The sequence below is a fragment of the Opisthorchis viverrini genome (genome assembly GCF_000715545.1).
Source record: "Opisthorchis viverrini unplaced genomic scaffold opera_v5_36, whole genome shotgun sequence".
Classification (NCBI taxonomy): Eukaryota; Metazoa; Platyhelminthes; class Trematoda; order Opisthorchiida; family Opisthorchiidae; genus Opisthorchis; species Opisthorchis viverrini.
This window is the reverse complement of record NW_008751692.1, coordinates 482,659-505,415: the sequence shown is the minus strand read 5'-3', so window position 1 is coordinate 505,415 and position 22,757 is coordinate 482,659. Positions and strand designations below refer to the sequence as shown.

General features: G+C 39.5%; 1 protein-coding gene across 1 annotated transcript in view; it reads left to right on the top strand.

Annotated features, from left to right (window-relative positions):
• The window catches only part of T265_02776 (hypothetical protein), a gene marked incomplete at both ends in the record, with an annotated part of 71,664 nt that overhangs the window by 19,398 nt on the left and 29,509 nt on the right, over nt 1-22,757 (top strand). Inside the window, 2 exons of the mRNA XM_009167101.1 lie at nt 11,324-11,476; nt 16,158-16,340. Of these exons, the coding sequence (XP_009165365.1) occupies nt 11,324-11,476; nt 16,158-16,340 (336 nt within the window). The remainder of the gene's footprint in view (nt 1-11,323; nt 11,477-16,157; nt 16,341-22,757) is intronic.

Below are 22,757 nucleotides of genomic sequence, written 5' to 3'. Positions count from 1 at the left end.
TTACGCTGACGTGATTCTGACTAAAATTACTGTGCTTTTAATGGTAAAACATTTTCATCGTATGAGAGCCAAAATTTTCTACTAGGAAACCAGAGTAACAACGATAAATGGCGCGGTAATTATGAATTGGCCTCTGAAGCGCTGTGAAAAGGATCTGGAATTGCTGCCAAACAAGGCCATATTATTTTGATATAGGAAACTACTCACAAGGTTGATGAAAACCCTTCGGGAGCCCATGACTGGTTCCGCTCATCTTGGGCTTTATCATACGAGCGTAGTCCCCGATTTTAGGCTGAAGTAATATTTGGACAATAAATAGGAAACCATACATTTTGGCTAATTCGGTGTCGTCTGTTTTGTAACAGATCCTGATGAGATGCAACACTCAAATTGTGATTTAAATAAATCTCGAGACAATCATCATTGAAAATACAAAGCAATCCCAAATGGAAAATAAATAACTGGGAGAAAAAATGTTAGAAACCAATCTTGTCGCGAACCGAATTCTGTTTTTGTACTGAAATATGCTTTTGGTTTACGTAATCTCCGTTTATTTCTTGGTTTGACCTTTGGATTTGCTGCTGGTTTCGTTTTGTTACAGATTCTCACTATGCTTTAATTTAGAATTCTCGCGGGGTTTTTGGTGAAATCTTATTACAGTTTTGAGTTTGGTGATGTCACTACACATTGTTATATTGTATGGATCTCAAAGTGATTGGTGGTTAGTTGCCTTCTTGAGTGGTACCCTTGCATAAATCTATGCCCCCATTTTTATCTAAGCTAGTGGGTGGAATTTGTTCCGCTAAAATATTTGTCATATATGTCTATGGTTGAGAAACTCACATGCTGATTGACGACGAATACGTTTTAGTGCAATTTGTTTGATGGGTTCTTTTAAGAATCTCTCCGGGTTACAACTAACACAAGTGAGCCAGAATCTTCGTATCTTTTGATTTAGCTTCCTTCTTAAAGACACCGCAAGCCAAAAGTACAGGTGTCTCATAATAGACGCAAAATTTGATTGGGCAAGTAAACGTGGCGAATCAAAGAAAGAGTAATGAAATTTTTCATTATTAGTAGCCAAGTAAAGGTGCAAGTGTCGGGACTTTTTGTGTTTACGATGAATGCCAGTACGAGCATTGAAATTGTGGGACTCTCTTATTCTCATGGTGAAAGCGCCACCGCTGCACTTCCTGGTTACAAAAACCAAACATGATCTCATCAAAGCTCCTTTCACCGTGTCGACCATTACACGTTTGATTGCGAAATTTGAATCCACTGGATCTGTATTGGGGTGTCCTGGCGAAAGTTTCTGAGTGATGAAAGAGCGGCCATTGTACAGAATGCCGTCGAGCAACTTCAGTCCTAGAGCACCATGGTATCTTTGTCAATAATTCAGGTGCCTCAGCTGACCGCCATTTCCCGCGCCAGCATGCATCGGATAGTGAGACACCGCCTTCATCTCTACCCGCATCATCTTACTTTATTACAAAACATCACCGAAGAAGACAAGGAGCAACGTGTCATTTTCGTTAACTGGCTGCTGGTCAATGAAAAAACCGTTCCCAATGTTTCATGGAGCGATAAAGCAAACTTTTTTGTGGATGGCATAATCAACAAGCGCAACTGCGTGATATGGTCCCGTAAAGCTCCTCACGAGTACTTCACCCACAGTCGCAATTCCCCTCATCTCTGTGTGTGGATGGGATTCTCCTCAAATTGCCTCCTGCGTCTTTTTTCTTTGATGCTCCGGTTTCCGGTGACAGTTACCCCCAAATGCTGCAGACGCATGCTTTCCCGCAACTCAAGCAGCACAGGAAGTCATCGACCGTCTTTCAACAAAATGGTGCTCCACCCCACTAATCAAACCAAATTAGAACTTACTCCCGGGAGCAGTTTTCTGATGAGAGAGTCATTGCTCGTGGATTTCCAAACTTTTGGCCCGCAAGGTCACCCGACCTCACACCTCTGGATTATTGGTTTTGGGGAATGATCATGGCTTGCGTATATTAGGGAATTGAACCGAGTAAGTTGGAGGAGTTACGAGCAAGAATTGAAGAGTAGCGGTAAACCTGCTGTGTCTCACATCTCATACCGCCTCCAACTTGTTACAAAAGAAAGGGGCGTCTTTTTCAACATCTCGTATATTGACGGTTTGTTTACAGTAAACATTCATAATACATGTATGTCCACATAAAAAATAATAAATTTTTTAAATTAGCGTTAAAGTTTTACCATGAGTATTATTTTTTGCGTTTATTATGAGACGCTCGGTACTTGGCCCGCCTAAAGGCTAGCCAACTGGCAGAAAATGCCCAACAACAGCCGCGTCAAATTCCGAACCAGGTATTCTACGCAAAAGGGAAGAATTTTTGTTTGAAAAAGATGAAATAAACAGATAAAGAAATGATGCAGCCATTTTCATCATACCAGCTGACATCATGGGCAAGTCAATTTATGTGCACAGGGGAAAGACCCTACTCAAATTCCTCATTGCACTATTGCGCAGAAAACGAACAGACGGAAGGGACTCACTGGCGTAATCAACAAAATGCTCCAGAAAATCCTTGGTCTGCAATGAATCATAAGAATTTCTGGAGCTGGAAAACGTGGAGCCCAGCTGTTCTTTGAGAGGCTGGACAGAGGACCAGTATCACTCCATGGAACACTAGTCAGTTTAAATGAACTGTTAGTAAAGATGGAAAAAGTTCCAGCGGATCTCATTGATCAATCAATAATGGAGGCACATTTTTGCATCCGAAGAACATACGAATTTGAAATTAATATCATTCAATATGAACCTACTAGTCCCATCTTGCAGTTTTCTTGCAGTTTTGATGAATGGATGGACAGTCAAACTGATCAATGGACAAAATCACACTTGGGAAATGCTCAAACCCTGTGTGACCAAATTCGGTGAATTAAGGCCAAAACAATCCTTGACTGGATCGTCAAGTCTTAGGATTCGTCATTGGGTTCGCCAGGCAAAGCCTGAGTGTGTTGTGTTTTAAGAGATGTTTGAAAATTTGGGTCCAACTAATATCGTTTATTCCGAATGCTAATATCGACTTATCGAAATTTTATGAACCGAGTTTATTAGGATTTATTTGTGGTTTTCCGGTGCAACTTTGATGTCAGAGTGCGTAAGATCTCCACCACCCATAAATGAACATTAGCACAAGCATATTGCCGGTAATTCGTCTTGTGTCCCTAAGTGTGCACGTTTAGGACGTGATTATTGCCCGGTGCATTTTATGCACACGTTCTTTGTGCCTGTCTGATCATCGTTTTTCTCCTGTTTGAATTTAATCAGATTTTTAAACTAAGGGTGAATTACCCGCCTTTATATTCTTACCCTATGCTGTAAAACTATCTGAGTTGTCTGCAAAAGATCCGTTCACGATTCGGACCATGGTGTTAACTTCCAGAAATTTTCCTCATACTTTTGAAGCATAAAGAGATCACCTGCAAAATAAAACATTGAAAATTATCCACAGTTTTTCACACATTTACCCAATCATTGACCCACTCTCCCTTGTTAGCTCTTTTGATTTCTTTAATATTCCATGGGCCTGCTGTTTTCATTTCTAGTTCATGTCATATTCTGGAGCAAAATGCGGTCATAATCTGCGGGATTTTATGGCACTAGTCTGGTGTTTTTGATGTTTCAAGGGAAGATGCTAAATAGCTTTGAATATGGGGGGAATGGGGTTTGACGAACCATGACTGACTTTTGGAAAATATGGTGCAAAACCCCTTGCTTTCTTGTCCTGCTGCACGAGTGTCCCAAAACAGGAGGAGGAACAAACTCATTTTCTAACTCATTTTTTCTAACTTGCAATGCAGTTACACTCTAGTTGAAACTCTGGGGTTTATACGATAAAACAGAGTTTACTACTCAAAGGCCGCCGGAAGTTTGGGTGTATGAAGTATTCGGTATATCGCAGTGCAGTTCCTTCATGAAGAAGTGTTCATGTAGGATACAAATGAGGTTGACGGGAACTGGATGCAGGTGGTGAGATGCAAGACGAGTGATACAGGTAGCAGAGTGTCAAGGAGCTCTGAAGTGTATTATAAATGGAGTGTTTTGTCACGAAAAATGCGAGAGTGACAGAGAGCAAGTAGTAGTCAACAGTGGATAGTGGGTGTGTAATATGTCAGCTCCTTGCTGAATGACAATGTAAAATTAATCGTTCGCAGCTGAGGTCATTACGCTGTGTATAGTGTGCCGAACTAGAGTTTCGGTGTAACATATGACGTGATATTGCTCAACTTCACTACTGCTACTGATTCACATAGCAAGACTGTCTGGGCAGTTGAACGTTACCACTTAGTTCCAAATAACCGTAAAACCTACGATAAAATCATACGTTAAGAATATACTCTACAAAACTGCCGTTAACCGGGTTCTCTTGGCGGGCGAAATCACTAAAAACAGTCGAGAATACCTCAACACCGGTCTTACTGTTTAGGATATTCATCGATGTAAGACTTCTTAGACTACATATCGTAACAACCCATATGTGCATGTTTTAGCATGATTGCAGTCGGTTTAGGGCTGACGAATGTCGGATTCGTGCACATATGCAAGTTATTTTGTTTGATAACCTCATTGCAAATTTTTTCCCGTCTGCCGATGGTCCTTGGGAAAAAAATCAACTTTTCGCGAGGCTGTTTACTTCCTTCTAACCTAATTGAGCACAAAGTTACTGTTCGTAATTCTCGAATCACAGTTGTTGCCTAATCTAAATTTTATACAACCCCAGAGGACTAAATCAAATTGTTGACAGTCACTTGGTAATTTGTTCCTCGCTTGATCTGATTACGATCGACGCAAATTGAAGTACTTGGCTTGGAGAAAAATATGGTAGCATTCTTATGAATGCTCCGCCATACTGAGTGAGCCTTTAAAATTTACCCGGTCTGAGTAGGATTTCTTCGGATTCCGTTTCGGAAAGATGTTGTTGGGTAAATTTGACGTTTGCTTGCTAAGCATTCTGGGCATATTTTTGATTGCAAACTCTAGATGGTCTCGTATCTAATTTGTGTGACGAGCCAGCAATGGTCACCCGGTAAGCACTCCCATTAGAATATTTGTGCTGGCCACAACTGCAAACATACATTTGAGTGATTTTTCTCCAGATAAACGGAGCGGTTTACGTCATACTTCCGTATCTAATCAGCTTGAAAATTTATACTCTTGCTAAAGGATTTATTCATCCTGACTCGGAAGTATCATCCGTCCTGCCAGAATAGTGCCTAATGAAGACTCCTTATTTAGGTGAACGTTCTCAACTTAAAGTTAACCTTTTCAGACGGGTTTTTTTAGCAAATTTCAGCGGCACAAAACAGATCAATATCATCTGTCTTGTTGCTATGTCCTGCGCTTGGTAAAGACAATTGCACTTCTGTGCGCCGACAACTGATACCTTCTTCCAACTTCCGTCGGTTAAATTAGTGGGTTGGTGTGGTCGGTTCCAAGGAGGTAGCTTGAATTAATCTTATTCTACACTTCGTATTATTCGGAGTTTTGCTCATAATGGTTTGAGCATTTTGTCGCTTTCAAACTAGTTGGAGTTCCAAATTATAAGAATTAAACTTGTAAAGTGCGGTGAGTGAGGGATATTAGTTTGGAGGTCACAGATAATGATAACGGTATAACTGGGCTTGAGTTTCTTACTTCAAAATACATACAACTTTTCTAGGTGATTGCAGGCAGGTGTTGGTGACGTGTGTGATGGTGTACGTGACAGATACACGGATTCCAAAGTTTTCACGTTACTAAAATCCGAAAAAAAGATTTGATGTATTATATACGTGTAAACGTGGCAGTTTTCCAAGCTTGTAATGAAGAATATAAGCTACGATCAAATATGCGGCTTTATTACACTCTTCTGAGGCTCCGACCTCTTCTAAGGACATTACTCTTTAGTCCTCTTGTTTATGACACTTGGGAATTCACGACAGGCACAGTAATATTTACGGTTTCTATTGTTAAACAGTAAGCTGTGTGTAAAAAGTGATTTTCCCATGTGGTAGATGAAAGTTACCAGTCATGAAAATGATTAAATCTTTAACTAAGACCTGTTTGGCGGCTCCTTCAAGCAGCCGTTGACTTTGCAAACACCTGCATTAACATTGTTTGCGTAAATAAAGCGAACACTGTATTATTAATCCCAGTTTTTTGGAAGTCACTGACAACGACCGCTTATCAAATCAAACTTCATAATGTGGGATACTTTTCTAAACGTATCATTGGGCTGTTTTCAGATATCTTCTTTAAGTACGCATTGGTGAGGAACAAAAACGATGTTTCTGGCAATGAACAAGGGGTTTAAAAATGCCACAACAAGCCACAAATTTGAGTGACTGTTAGCCTTATTTGCTTGTTCGATTTATTTTTTAAATTGTCAATTTGAGTTTTGTATACTGGAGAAATTGGAAGACAAAAGTGTTTATTTATCTCGGAAGTTCAGTTAGACGTCATTCTTGCATATGTGCTGCCAATTATGCGCAAGTACGTAGTACTGAAAACATGTATATATGGATATATAAATAGCGTTTTCTAGTTTATCCCCCACTTTCCGACGGCTCAAAGTGACGATCCCAGCTTAGAACACTTTTGTCCTGCATGTTCAGAATTCAACTAAATAAACCTTTCAAAGTGAGAGTAGGAAAAACCACTTTCGGCCTTCATTCTCTGTGACAATTCAAACATTTGTTTCAGACTTTCGCTCCAGACATGCTCCCCAACGTTTTGATGTAATCTTGACTTTTGAAGAAGAACAAAAGCTTGAACAAAAGGAACAAACTGGCAGCAGATTTGCCAAACTCATTCAAACCTGGAGATTAATCGCCTAACATAAATGATGAGAACAGTGAAACTTTGACAACTTTTGATCCTTTTGAGAACTTGCAATAGAGCCGATAAGCCATCGCTTTTTTTAGCCAGGCAAGCAATCATCTAGGCAAATTAACTTTTCGTTTATATTGTGAGTATTTTCAGGCGGAAGTACGATAAGATCCTCATTGACAGAAAAATAAACTACTTAATTCTAAAAAAATTCATTCTGTATCAATGAACAACGTCGAATTAATCTTGTTAATACTTTTCGGTAATATATTGTTTAAATTAGAGATGAGTTGGAAACAAGAACTAGCCAATATGGTTCATCAGATGTAAGCCCAAAAATTTGCTGCTTTTACAGTGAAGTTTTTTGTTTTCGATCGATTTCTCCTAAAGTCAGCTTCCCGTTTCCGACTGAGTTTTTGAAATGAGGCATTTTAAACTGTTTAAACTAGCAGTACCACAGTGTATGGCGGGACTTACCTAGAGTCTATATCTTCTAGTGTATATTATTATACTGCTGAGGTGGTTGCGCGTCCACACCAAAGCTAATATGTCAAGTTATTTATTGGGACAGTAAAATTGATCTACTCGTATCACCAATTATGGAATAGTTTGATCAACTTGGTCAACTTGTTTACAAGCTTCACATATCCGAATAGTCACGCAATCGTGTTTAATATATTTACCCTTGTCAGATCTGCTGAGGTGAATTACCAAACTCATTTGGCACCTGAAACGCAGATAAATATCTGTGGCTTTTTTAGGGGGCAAAGAAAACAGTTCTTAAGGGAACGGTTTCCGGGTTATCCCGTTAGATCGCACCAAGAAGTGAATGAACATAATCTCTCTTTTATTTGGGGCTTCGCAAGGTTCTTTGGAGGCAATAGTGTTGTCAGTTGGAAATAATTCTGGGTACAATAGCTCTTTGGTTGAAGATTAATTTGCACAAACGCCGTTCTTGCCAATAGAATATAAAATTACCTTTTAAATACAACAAACAAATCATTATTGGTTAGGATTTTCCTGCTGTGGCTGAAATGATCAACCACAAATTCCATTCGATGCGGATTACATGGTGCAGAAATATTAATGGCTTCCTAAAATTTCGGTTAATGTGAAATTGGTAGCAATAAACGAAGGTAACAGCATTAGTGAATAATGGAAAAACGTTTTTGAGGATGATGCCAAAATTATGGCTCGTTTTTACTGCCTACATACCCACCTATCGCTGATTCAAGGACCAATAAAGTTTCTTTACTTTTACGATCATTACGCCTTTTAATGGTGCGCATTGTTGCTCAGCAGTTTTCAACAAGGGTAGTTTGATAGTGCACCAAGCATATGTTGATTACGCTTCTAGTTAGAACTTTATTTGCACGAAGCTATTTTAACAGATGCAAGTAAAACAATAATTTTGCTCTGTTTCCTGAATAACTTTAGCAAAATTTTTTATGGATATTTCGTGCTAATGATTTCGACTAATGTCGCGTCATAATGAACCTCCTATAATTGGTCTGTTCTATTTGGCATTTTAAAATTTTAACTGAGGTAAATGGCCGAATAGCCAGAGAAAAATTGATCGTTGCATACAGCATATTGTGTGAACGTACGTGATCGGAACTTTCGAATTTTTGTAGGAGATCTTTGTATCCGATCCTGTATCATAGGTTGAGTTCAATGAAGTTTTCGTTTTGCTTCCTCTCAAAGGATTCAGAGGAATGGGGAAAAATCACTCGCTTAAATACCGCTTCCGGTTTCTTTTTGTTTTGTTGAAATGAGTGCTGTGAACTCACTATTTTTCCATGGTTTCATTTAATTCATTCTTAGGATAACTGATATTAGCCCGTAGCAGTTATAAGAAACAGTTAACCAATAAGTGCATTAATCCACACTAAACTCATGAAACGATAGCAAACCAATCAGCCTACATTATCTACTGAAAAATGGTTATTTAAGGCAGTTTTCGGTGGCCGTTTACTACTTATGTTGTTATTTTTTTGAATGTTCAAGAAGCGTGCGATTCTATTACAAGATGGGATTAAATAAAAACGTTTTCCGGCGAACTGTGCGGCTAAAGTTAATCGCATTTAATCGAGTTCGTACGGGAAACTAAATAATGCTAAAGCCTGTTTACAGAAGATGACCCGCACCAAAATAGATTTTATCGTAACGGGATGTTTGTCCAGCAAGAATTATCCAACATCCGGATGGATATGAATGTATGCAACCTTATCTGCATATGGTAGCTAAAATGTAATTGGAATCATATGAGAGAAAACAGATATAGTCTTTTGTCCATCAATGTTGGATGACGAAGTTGGTCAGCGCTTTTGAGTGGTCTTTTAGAGTTCATCAGTTATTTTTACACAGGAAATGAATCTATTGTCGTTACTACACCCGTATCACGTTATTATTTTGCTAACTTTTAATCAGCTGACTAACGACTAACCTCTGGCAACAAAGGTGTGCTCATAAGAAGAGAAGAAAGTTAACTCAATTGTGTCATGTTCATACTTATCGATGAAAAATATATTGTGATGCATGTTAACGGCTAGAATAAAACTATAGCGCATCTTTCCAAAATATCCGACATTTCTGAACCATTGGTGTTTACAGAAAGTTATTCCTAACCATTCTTCTGCCAATTGGTTTGCTTGCTCCCGTCAGCATTGCTGATTTTCGCTAATTTTTATGGAGCCTTTACCAGTAATCTTTTGTTCGTCCCAAATTTTTCTTACTTTCTAGTCACTGAAACAATGATCTGTCTCAAAGTTTTTATATAATTACGAACATTTGCTCGGTTTGTACAAGTCATTCCATTCCCCGTTGGGAATATCACATGCCGCCCATTGTAAACAAATACTTATGTTTGTTTGGATAAGCGGCGATGTTACGGTGTCGGAATACAGACGCTTTGTTTTCAGTCAAGAAGATCTTACCAGGGTGCGCGAATAATGTCTATTCGGTGAGTGATGAAACGTTTGGTGTCCGATTGAGTAGCTTCACGAAGACAGTAAAATCCAGCCATGGGTACATGTTACATCACCGTGTCAGCACTGTAAGCCTCGAACGATTACTGACTGGCCGATCCTCTCGCCTAATTGTTACGGCCGGTTATTCCATTCAGTAATGCTTTGCTGACAAAACGGTTGTTTCAGGCAATAAAAAATATTCTTTTATAATGATAAAGATACCGAAATCACTTGTACTGTATTTGACTATGAAATGGACGCCGGGAGATTTGTCATTCGGGATGAATTCTCCTTGGCTCGTTTTGAGAGATACATTGGAGAATGGGTAACCTTTCTCGGTTTCCTGCTTTCAATCCCAAGGGATGTTTAACTATATGATATCCACTAGTATGCATTCGCGAATTAAGACAGTATGGTTACATAAGCAAATTTAGGCATTGACTAAGGCTTTCTAGTTCATCAGTAAAAACATACAGCGTCTGAGAACTCAAATGATACACCTTTTGTACTGTTCAAAAAACGACAAAAATGACAGACCTAATTTGCTTCCCGTAATTTTACAGTTGGTGTTGATAGAGAACACAATACGTGGAATGCTAACTTTTCTTTCACTCCCTTTAACCGCCAGAAATATTTTTATGGTAATTACAGTCATATTACAGCACGATTCTGGAAACAGCCGTAGAGCTCGCTAGTACCAGCTGGGTCTCTGGGGGTATGGAAGAGTTTTGTATACTACCTCTAATCCGATAAAAAAAGCACAGTTTCAAAAAAGGATGGCGTACAACGCCATATTCCGCCTGTTATAATGATTAAAAATGTTGGATAGTTACATTTGAAGCGCAAAATATGGTAAATCGCCGACAGCATGAAAAAATACTTAATTTTGTTGAGACTAGAACAATCCGGCTTCTCGCTTTGTAATTCACCCGACCATAGACAGCACCCCACAAACTAGCAACCAAATCTTCGGCCTATGGTGCATCGCAAACTTAGTTTTTTTCAGTATACCTTCATAATGTTTTGGGATTTGTCAGTTTATTTATCAAAATTCTAACTGATCGCTTACTTCTCCGCCAGTCTTTTTCATATAAGTTAACTGTTGGTCATAATATCACCTGCCAGGAAGCTGATTACGTAGGGATTGCCACAGTTTTAAATGATACTGCAGACCATTGCGATGTTTGGTCCTGATAACGTGCTTAAACCCAACGCACACAAAACGGTAAAAAATATGGCCCCGATTGTTAAGCCCACACACAATACGATCATTTGTTTTGCATGATACTGCTATTAAATTCCACACAGACTTTCGCGGATGATTAAAAAACCAATTCGGTCGTTTCTCGTGCTAGTACCTGAAATAAATGAGTTTAGTAATTCAGTGAGAAAAGAACTAAAAACAAGATCAACAAGAATGGTTCAAAGTTTCACTCCGGAGATGAATTTAATCCATGCTGAAAAGCCTATGAACGTTGGATGGTTGATTTATCTCCATTAGATGCACCAACAGTGTGTGTCTATGCAAGCTGTAGAAATGAACAACTTGGTGGCCCTGTTGTTAGTCGGACACGGCACTATCAAACCGCTATCCACTAATCAGCAATATGGTCTACTTACAGAAGACACCGCACCACTGTCCTTTACTCCTGCGGTATGTCTATTGCAGAGCTGTAACAAAACGTCTATTATGGGTAGGCGCCCAATGGTTTGGAGGTAGGGTCATCGGGGAATCATTTGGCTTTAGGGACGAATAACGATCTTGCAAGGAAATGAGAAACTATTTTGAAAAGGTATACATCACGTAGTACATAGCTACGCTATTATAAACTTGTCGTCGTACTAATGACTCTGGGCGAAAAAGCAAATCGGAAAGCCCCGTTGTTGTAAACGAACACTATTTGATGTGTGATATTTCTCATAACACAGAGTAGTGGAAAGTCCATGAGGTAACTGAGCTAGAGGATACAATAGTGTATTTTGCACTTGCTGTTAATTGGTGTCTTTAAGCCATTAAGTCGTACAGTGCACGAGGACTTACTTCTCACCTCAGTTAAGCCATTTTGATCACCTGCAAGAGTGAATTACATAAATTCGAAATGATGCACCCAGGGTTCCTCTGTTTCAGGTTCATTCCTGCCTTGACGCTTGTCACCGATAACGTTCTGAGCCCATGCGAATCTCCTCAGAATAACTCGGTGAGTAGAGGTTCGTTTGCGATTTTATTGTTACATCAAACCTCAACGATGGAGTGGATAGATCTGAGGTCGTTAACATGACCGACTGATGGGTGGTTATTGTCAAACCAAGCGCAAACAGCTTAACTTGCAGAAATCTCAGCTGATGTGTGATTAGCCTCTGAGTCAAATCATCTGCAAAATTTACCAGCAGGGTAGACGTTGGGTTAGCTTTTGCTATTTCCTACTCAGCTTGTTATGTACAGAGGTGGTGACGGAAGATTGGTGATAAAACCACTGTAAAAATACGGGTTCAGAAAGTCAAGAATGTTAGGATGGGACGTATCAAGTCTCATACCTGAAGAAACAGATATGACAAAATACGGTGGGCGAAATGCAACTTTCGATACGGCAGGGAAGGCATACAACATTTATCAAATGTAACAAAGGTGAAAAACTGAGAGTCAAACGTATTCCTCAAGGTAAACCGTAAAAGGTACTCATTGGTTTGACAGTGGTACTTACCTGAATGCCAGCGACTTCTCACACAGACAGACAAAAGTAAACCTGAAGATCCCGTGTCGCCACGTAACACGTTCGTCCATCCGGTCAATATTTCTAAACGTATTGTCGTTTTATACTCACGTTAATGGTTGGTGATATTTTGGTTGTTCAAGTCCGTTTGGTATGGCGGGAAATTTCTTAATTCACCTTAAACGAAATTAGTTAAATACACAGTCTATCAATCGGCNTCACACAGACAGACAAAAGTAAACCTGAAGATCCCGTGTCGCCACGTAACACGTTCGTCCATCCGGTCAATATTTCTAAACGTATTGTCGTTTTATACTCACGTTAATGGTTGGTGATATTTTGGTTGTTCAAGTCCGTTTGGTATGTAGGGAAATTTCTTAATTCACCTTAAACGAAATTAGTTAAATACACAGTCTATCAATCGGCGTACTTTTTTAACCTTTACACCTGCACAAATCATTAATTTTTGAAGGTTTACTCACTGCCTTTTGGAGAGTACGAACAGAAGTAATTTACTGCTGATGGAATCCTCTATTTTTGAATGCTTATTTGACAGACACGCAGTTGATACCCCAGTAACCTCTTGTAACCCGTCTACTTTTCATTCAGTCCTTTCCGGGCCGTGCTTATGACATGCAATTGCAATCGCAATTTAGCTGTTCCGTAGTATGGTAAGGGTAACTATCCTGAAACGTTACTGTATTTTTTAACATTACGAATATTAGGTGAATGCGTAGCTGATACTGAGAGCAGATTTAAGAATGTACACTGGAAATTTCGTCCTGCCACTGCTGTCAATCTACGCTGAAGAGTCAAACACCAGTGTGCATCTCTGTTACACTTATCTAGATTTATCACAATTTTGCAGCACAAAACAACTCCCGAGTTTTTTTAACAGCTGCACTACGCTTCTCGTTGTTTAGCGTGAATTAACTTAGATTACGGGACAGAATCCTAACCGAAAATACAAGGCTGCCTCAACAGTGACTAAAAAAATAACTTCAGAAGAGTACAAACCGCATCTGTTCTGTCTAGGAGCCCTTGTGTAATTTTAGGAAAGTTCGCACATCTATCGGAATTTTTGAACCATCCAGTCTGTAAAATAATTGACTAGTAAGCCAGAAGAAACATATTTGCATACTGATGTTGATGAGAATGACTTTGCACCTAGTGTTTGCAAATTCTTTCATTTCGGAGATTAGATTGATATAATGTTGCTGCACAGAGGCTACTTTGAAATACATTGCATAGTGCATCAGCTGATAAACCATAGTATATGACTCCCACTTTCTAGGCAAATATGAGAGAACCCAATTTTCCAGTATTTCAGGTGGCCTCAGGCATACCGGCCTCTGTTATATTAAATCTACAGGGGCTACAAGAAGTAGCTTTTTTAAAAATCAGTTAATATAATCACCAATAACCCTTGGGGTAATATCTCAGCATATCAACTGAATCTACTAAGGCTGCAGATTCCACAAGAAATTACCCATTCAAATGATATTTTTATCACTACAACGAGCGATCCCATGGGACAAGCTGTATCAGACACAGTCTATCAATCGGCGTACTTTTTTAACCTTTACACCTGCACAAATCATTAATTTTTGAAGGTTTACTCACTGCCTTTTGGAGAGTACGAACAGAAGTAATTTACTGCTGATGGAATCCTCTATTTTTGAATGCTTATTTGACAGACACGCAGTTGATACCCCAGTAACCTCTTGTAACCCGTCTACTTTTCATTCAGTCCTTTCCGGGCCGTGCTTATGACATGCAATTGCAATCGCAATTTAGCTGTTCCGTAGTATGGTAAGGGTAACTATCCTGAAACGTTACTGTATTTTTTAACATTACGAATATTAGGTGAATGCGTAGCTGATACTGAGAGCAGATTTAAGAATGTACACTGGAAATTTCGTCCTGCCACTGCTGTCAATCTACGCTGAAGAGTCAAACACCAGTGTGCATCTCTGTTACACTTATCTAGATTTATCACAATTTTGCAGCACAAAACAACTCCCGAGTTTTTTTAACAGCTGCACTACGCTTCTCGTTGTTTAGCGTGAATTAACTTAGATTACGGGACAGAATCCTAACCGAAAATACAAGGCTGCCTCAACAGTGACTAAAAAAATAACTTCAGAAGAGTACAAACCGCATCTGTTCTGTCTAGGAGCCCTTGTGTAATTTTAGGAAAGTTCGCACATCTATCGGAATTTTTGAACCATCCAGTCTGTAAAATAATTGACTAGTAAGCCAGAAGAAACATATTTGCATACTGATGTTGATGAGAATGACTTTGCACCTAGTGTTTGCAAATTCTTTCATTTCGGAGATTAGATTGATATAATGTTGCTGCACAGAGGCTACTTTGAAATACATTGCATAGTGCATCAGCTGATAAACCATAGTATATGACTCCCACTTTCTAGGCAAATATGAGAGAACCCAATTTTCCAGTATTTCAGGTGGCCTCAGGCATACCGGCCTCTGTTATATTAAATCTACAGGGGCTACAAGAAGTAGCTTTTTTAAAAATCAGTTAATATAATCACCAATAACCCTTGGGGTAATATCTCAGCATATCAACTGAATCTACTAAGGCTGCAGATTCCACAAGAAATTACCCATTCAAATGATATTTTTATCACTACAACGAGCGATCCCATGGGACAAGCTGTATCAGAAAGTTCAGATTCCTGAAATCAACTTCTGAACGCCTGAAACCTACTGCTCCACCAAAAGCTCAACTGGAAAGCCGGCAAGCATCCAGGCCAGTCAATCATTCGATCAATTCAGTAAAACCTGATGAGTGCTCTCTGCGCCACAGAAGCACGACCGAATGTGATCAGCATTCAGGCTTTTCACAGAGGCACGATCGATGTTGATGGGTGATCACTAACGCCTATCAGACAGCCTGGATCAAAGTCAGGAAGTCCCCTTTAAATCGCGTGGGGCCATTGTAACTTTTGCACTCGCTCTCGCACTCTCACTCACTCGTTTGTTCGGAATACAGCTGTTGTGTTCCCTCCTGTGAGTCTTTTCTCTCCTACACTAGGCACCGGAGTGGGTCAGCAGCTATACCACAGATTGACGAATCAGCAGATATAACAAGCTGTTTATCTCCTCTCTTTTATTTTGTATAATATTGTGTGCATATCTACAGAGCTCAAACTCCAACTCGGTTAGTGCAAGGGCATTCAACTTGGATCTTCGTCTGTAACAGAAAACGTATCATTTATCTAATAAAAATGGCTCAGTCACAAACTCAACAAAAGCGAAGATTCATCAACAGTTTCTCGTGTAACTTGCACAGGACAGTACGGCTTCGGTATCAGTTTAACACCCGCTAGTGCGCCGGAAATTACGCCGTGCCTATAACTAATGACTGTAGTCTAGGCTTTCTATCATCACTGTTTCAGCGCTCGACAGAAAGTATATTTCACAATCAGGTTATCTAAACACCCTTTGTAGATTCAACCGGAATTCGTAAGCACAGAACTTTTCTGGAAAGCCCAATAAACCATGTTTGATCAAGCTCGATAGCTGGGAGTCCTATTGATATGGGTCCAAACGGGGCGTCATTCAAAGTGCTATTTTTTCTTGTTCCTTTCTGTCTAGACATCCATGGCTCAGATTCTTAATAACATTGTTACTGTGACAGAATACCACACCAAATCGCAGGAAATCGCTAGATGGTCCAAAACCATTCCATTTATTTTAATGTTTCTTGATGTAATCAATAGCTTGTTTGTGGCTCATTCATTGTCACGACTTCTAATGTTTGCATTACATGGCCTGCTGGTGTGCTACACTTTAGTTTAACATTACAAGTAAACTGGGTTAGTCGCTTTGTTTTCAAGCATTTTGGTGTAAGTCGGCAACTTCAGCGTTACAGTCCTATCTATCTTTATGGCTAAATCTTATGGCTAAATCGTTCAACCATTGGCGGAGGAAATTCCAGTGGCTTTGTAGGTGGTTGTTATAAATTTACTCAACACTTCCTTCTGGCGATTTGAGCTCATAATATACACGCACCTCCTACAGACCGTCCAATTACAAAATTTTGCCAACAACAACCAACATGCACTGAAATCTTGCACTCCCTTCCGTAACCGGGTCTATTGCCAAAATCTGGTTGATGGCGTGATGCGCCCCCCCAGTCTGATCTACTTCCGTTGGATTGCATTTTTATTGATTATCGATAACAGGTCCGCCACGAGTTTGCAGACTGAAGACTTATTACTCTGGGCGCATAAATCTATTTTTACTCTGCCTTGGAAGATGAATGTATGCCGGGACAAATTGCACAGCCACGATGTAATCCAAACGGCTACCGTTTTATTACAGTTTTAAGTATAGTCTGGGCGATGACGATGTCCATTCGTCAAAGGTCACTGAAAGTTGACGTGAATTTCAATTATCAAGGGCTTGGTATATGATGTGGTATATTATTTCTTTCTATCCAGTCGGGGTTTTGACGCAGGACATTTCACTACGGTACCCATAAGGCAATATTTGGTGTGTCCTCGATTGTGTTTACATTTCAGTGTACTTGCGTCATAACCGTGCCCAAGTTTATTTTAAAATAATTTATAATATTGTACAATCTTAGAGGCAGCAATATTCGATGGACTTCCAGACTCTACGTGTTGTTACACGACAGCACAAACATTCTCAGCAGTAATAACTATTGTCTCTCTGTAGATTTTGGTGAGTAAATTCCTGGGCGAAAACCGTGAGAGTCTACATCTTATGATGAACAATACAAACAACAGTTATAACACCGACCAAGAGGTGGAAATGTACTACAGAATGCTGAACCAGCATTTCAGTATAACACTAAAATTATTCGCGAACGGATGAACGTATACCTCGGCCTGGAACTCGTAATAATGGGATCTGATATAAACAATATAAAAGCAGCTGTATTTTGATAAAAATCACTTAATATAATCGCCACTAACCCTTCGGGTAATGTCTCAACGTATCCATCACACCAATATAGGGATATCATTAAAAAAGTTTCGTTATGGGGGAAGAATAAAACCCAAGTGTTAATCGATGAGCAGCCCAAAAAGCGGCTTCTGAATAAAACTTAAAATGGGGAGACTTTGGCGCGCATAATCTACATAAACCAAAGGGGTATGAAGCCTGATTAAAACTCTTCTACAGTCCGTTAGCAATAAAACATTACGTAAAGTTTATCAGGAGCTCACCATTTCCGACCGTCTACCAACTTTATGTTCTATTTGAACGTGAAATTTTACGCAATTGCAAATTAAGATGGAAATAACGGAAAACTCAAGTAAATTTCCCGTTTTTTTCATATACTTTAGAATAAATAGTCGCGATCAGTGCTCTGATTTACTGGTGCGGAGACATTTTACTCACAAATTGTTAGTAAGTACTAGGATGTAGTGTAAACGGAAGTGATACCGCGTGTGTAAGCACACGGTTTTGGAGGTTGCCACCTGTGATAAAGTTGAAGAACCGCGGACGATCCGTAGGCTTTGAACGTCACATCACCGTCTGGCAACGGTAAATGCTTCAGGCCAGCGTTTGCACATAATTTTAACACAACAACCTCAGTGTAAGCGGGAAACTGATAAGAATTAAAATGTAATATAAGTACAATGTGAGCCTGCGCTAGCCATGCAACAAAACGTTGGGCACGGAAAATTCATAAACAGTCCCTAAAGGAGAATTGGGTGTACGGTAAACATAGAATAAGCATGGTTGTCCTACACGCCAAAGATCAGCGGATACCAAGTGCCATTGCACGCCCGCCCTAGGATGTTGTTTTGGTGGTATGTTCTGGGTTACATCCTGAAGGTTTGGAAAAACTAACGTATTTGCTCTTTTGTGTCTCAAGGTAGCGCACAATACTGCCAAATGTTCTTCCATGGCTCCGATCTACCTAATAGGTGGTATTTAATTTGACAGTAGCTGTGTAACAACTTTACATACTTCAGATGTCATTGCAATAAGGTGAGCAAAATTCATAACGCTCTTTGACAAAAAACACTAACAAATGGAATTTGCAGTGCTTTAAGGAAACAGTCACTATGCAAAATGTGTTCTAACTTTGAAGCAGTATTTGTACTGATAAAGAACCCGGATTCGACGGAAAGGCATCAGACTATTTCATCGGAAGCAGGAAAACTGCTATTCTCTAAGAACACTGCTGCCCACAATTTTAGGATGCATTCAAATTTAATAAAGGGAAGTTTACTTGATTCGACATTAAACATTTGGCCCCAACCAAGCCATCGCCAGAAGAAGATCGCGTGAACCGAGGTCGTTAATAACCAGTGTCAATTTCTTTCTCCAAATTTTTTTCAGTTTTGGCTCCGAGACAGGCACGCATCGCATTCTTGAGGGATGTCAAAAGAAGTGAGGCAAAGGATTTGATATATCATAAGGTTGATTTTTCACATTAAAATAGCTTTCCCAAAGAAGTAGTCCGAAGCATGAGAAAGCTGAGCACCCGCTGGAGCGGAATTGTTCTCTATGTCCATCGTCACTGCATGCCAGAGTGGTCGTAGTCCACGCGCGTTGAAAGACCACTCAAATTATTGTTACCATTACTGACGTATAAGATTAATCTGCGAATAGTTTGAGGTGGTCGAGATAGCAGTTTTGTTGGGTAGCAAGTTTGGATTCTTTCAAGAGAGGAAGGATATACCGAAAACCGTTTGTGTACTTGTGGCCACTAAACATATAGTCCCGAAGTAGGTTTGCTCCGTAATTCCTTTCTTCCGTTATGGACTATTGGGATGAGGGACTTACAATACCAAATGTACTCTTTGACTCCATGTAGGATCCTCTGATATGTGCGATTTGTATCAGATATGCTTGACATAGGTTTTGCCCATTGCACCGAAGTAGATATTTTTCAAATTCATTTTCAAAGACAGTACACACTGCAATCGTTTGGTGTTTCAGCATTCAGATCTAGGAATGATTCCAGGCTGATTCTCATTCAGGCGAAATCCCCCCCCCCGAAAGGACTCTCCTCAGGAGATCTCACAAACCACGTACTTTCATCCATTACTTTCACAGCATACATCATAACCGGACTTGGGGTATTGAGACTTCCTTGGATGTTGCTTGATTCACTGCTGGTTTTTGGAATGACATACCGTAGTAAACAATAGTAGGTTGAGAAATCGGTATAAAACACACATCGACTTATATAACCACGTTAAATTTGTTCGAAAACCCTAAATACTTATCTAAATCTGTCTGTTATTTGGTCGGTTTGATTAAGTTACCTCCATCGCGATATTTTCACGGTCAGCATGCAGATGTGCTTACGTGGAGTGAACCGGCGTATCACCACATCCACAACCAAGGGTACTAGGTGAAAGGAAGAAGGCCTTCGCTGCGGAGTTATTTATTGGAAAATGCCAACTGAACCGGTGCAGACTATTGGACAGGGGAGCAAAACTCTCATACGCATCTTGTTTATAGAACGCGTCTTCGTGAAATTCCCTGGATATTCATTGACTCTTGCTCAAATCCGAGCAAATGCTACAAAGAGACTCCATAAATTCCGCAATAAACCCCACTTTTCAAAAGACGCAGAGCAGATTTACGAGACAACATACTACTGACATGTCTCCCCCATCAATAGTATCACCGTTACACAGACAGTTGATAACTGGTCTCAGGTTTAGTTTTCTTACACAGGACTTGTCGTATTGTTCAAGTCTGAAATGACAGCTTCTTCAAACTGAGCTACGGTAATCAAAAAGAAATTTACAACGTGGACCCATTTTAATGATGTAGTAGTTTTTTATGTGAAACAAACAAAGACAATAAAGTACACACTATGCATTTAGCCAATAAAGTGCAATTTATATAGCACACAGGAATATAATCCAACACCGTACATATAAATGGAGTTTGGGCATAAAAATTGTAGTGCTTAGAAACAGTCAGAACCCTATGGAAATAACACTGGGGTGGGTGTGACTTTGGGGCGGAACAAGCCTTACGTTTGTAAGAGCTTCGTTTTGCGCAGTTGGTGGTTATATCGGCCACAGATGAAAGCGGAATTCTCGCAGACAATGATTGACTGACTGACGGGATTTGCTGCAAAGAGCTGAATCATCATTTGTTAGGCGCTCGAACCAGGTAGGGAGGGGTAGGAATCAGTAAGCACTGTGCCTGCTGCTAACCGCTGAAACATGCGGTGGTCTTACTGAATCGCATTTAGTCGGACAATTATATGAACGTGAGATCTAGTAGTGATTTAGCTGATTTTATGGATAACACCAAGATAATTTGAAAATAATTATTTTACCAAATGTGTACATTGGATTTTCACTCGGAAAATAAAGTTGACGAAAGCTCGGGGATAATCAGATGCATGATGAGACTCCAGAAATTCAACGGGGTAATGGACCATTGTTGAGTTTTCAGCAACGTTAGAATTAGTATGTTTTGTCAAGAATTTCATCAGTTTTGAGAAGATGGCATTGCTGAAGTCTTACTTCAAGCTAGTGAAAACATTTATCATCAAAAATTGCCTACGTGAACACCTGACTAAATCATTCTCCATGTCTTTCCAATAAACGTACTACGATCAGCGCTAGAAAAGCCATATCAAAACATTCTTGAGATATCAATTCGTATGTTTATTTCAGCCGAGAAAAACAATTGAAAGCAAGGGGTATCAAAAAGTACACAAGCGAAACCGAATTTTAAGCACATTTAAAATGATTATCAGTGTGAATGTCTGAAATATTGTCGATAAAATTGCTTAAAAAGAATCAAGGACGGTGTACGCGTTAGAGGAAAATAAAAATACTGGGCAGATTCACTGCCAATGTCGTTCAACTTTTGTGCATTGCAAGTGAAAAGTGAATAATCAATGAGTTAACCAATCGATGAAGTGGAACATTTGATCAGAAGTGATCCTTTGTAGAAGTAGGCAACACTGCGCAACATTCAGATGTCTTGGAAACCTCATTTATCAGGACAGCCATTTTTACTCAGATAACTAGATTTGGAGTAAACAAGGAATATCGCAGTCAGGTAAGGGAGGAAATAAGGTGAAAGCTAAAGGGTTTATCACTTACTGCAACTCTCAAGATTTTTAAAACATATTGAGAAGAAAAATTAGGGCGATGCTATTTTATTCTTTGGAAGTAGGCCTAACTCAAGGTCGTGCAAATCACAGCGATAGCTAGCATTGTGTCAGGCTACTCATTGGCTAAGATTTGAACAGATGCGGATACTCGCGGTCAGGAAACATCAAAAATGACTGGGGCGTAGAAAGCCTAAGTGCATGATCAATTACACAGAGGCATTGTGTTTGGGGATCCGAATCGGAGCATTATTTTGGAAACTCATCTGTCTCAATCAAAGTAGATCCAACTGCAGACGTCTGTTGACAGGTTCATACTTATCGGTTTAAGCAAGAAACCAGGTTCAGGCTTTCCGTTTCATTTCGCATACGTAAACTGAGCACATTTGTGCGTATTTGTACACCACATGTTGGTCAGCGAATGCGTTCTTGCTCCGAATTCGATTCTTCTGAATGAAGCTAAGCGTCATGTAGTGAAGGTCAGCTCTCGAGGAAGGCAAATTAGCCAACCAGATTTGAGGGTATAGCACTATATCCCGGGTGGGTGAGGAAAACTTCTACTTGGAAAGTATGGGGCAAAACAGGGGGTGAATACGCAACAATGACAGTATTCAACAGCAGCGTTTGGATAATGATAATAGCTTGGGGTTCATAAAGGCATGACAAAGCAACGAGATATAGATAACAGCAAGGACAAACAACAGTGAAGCCATACCTAGTTAACTATGGCGATAGAAGTCCGGAGAGTTCGGGTGCGTATGATTAGGCAAGAACACGATCCTCTGGCTCAAAAAGCACATCATAGTAGGGTAAAGGTACAGAAGCTGTAAGGTTAACCTTGTAACCCCACTTGCTGTGGAAAAATGAAAAAAATTCCACTTAGCAATTTGCTTGTTTTATTACACAAGAGTTAGGAGGAATTGTGAAAACCACCGGCTAAGTGTTGAGGAATATATATATATATATATATATACATATATATTTTACAGGATAACATCAAACATGTACCTATTAGAAAATGGTACCTTGTTTAAGTAGATACATTCAAANACGAAATGTTTAGGAATATATATATATATATATATATATATATATATATACATATATATACATATATATTTTAC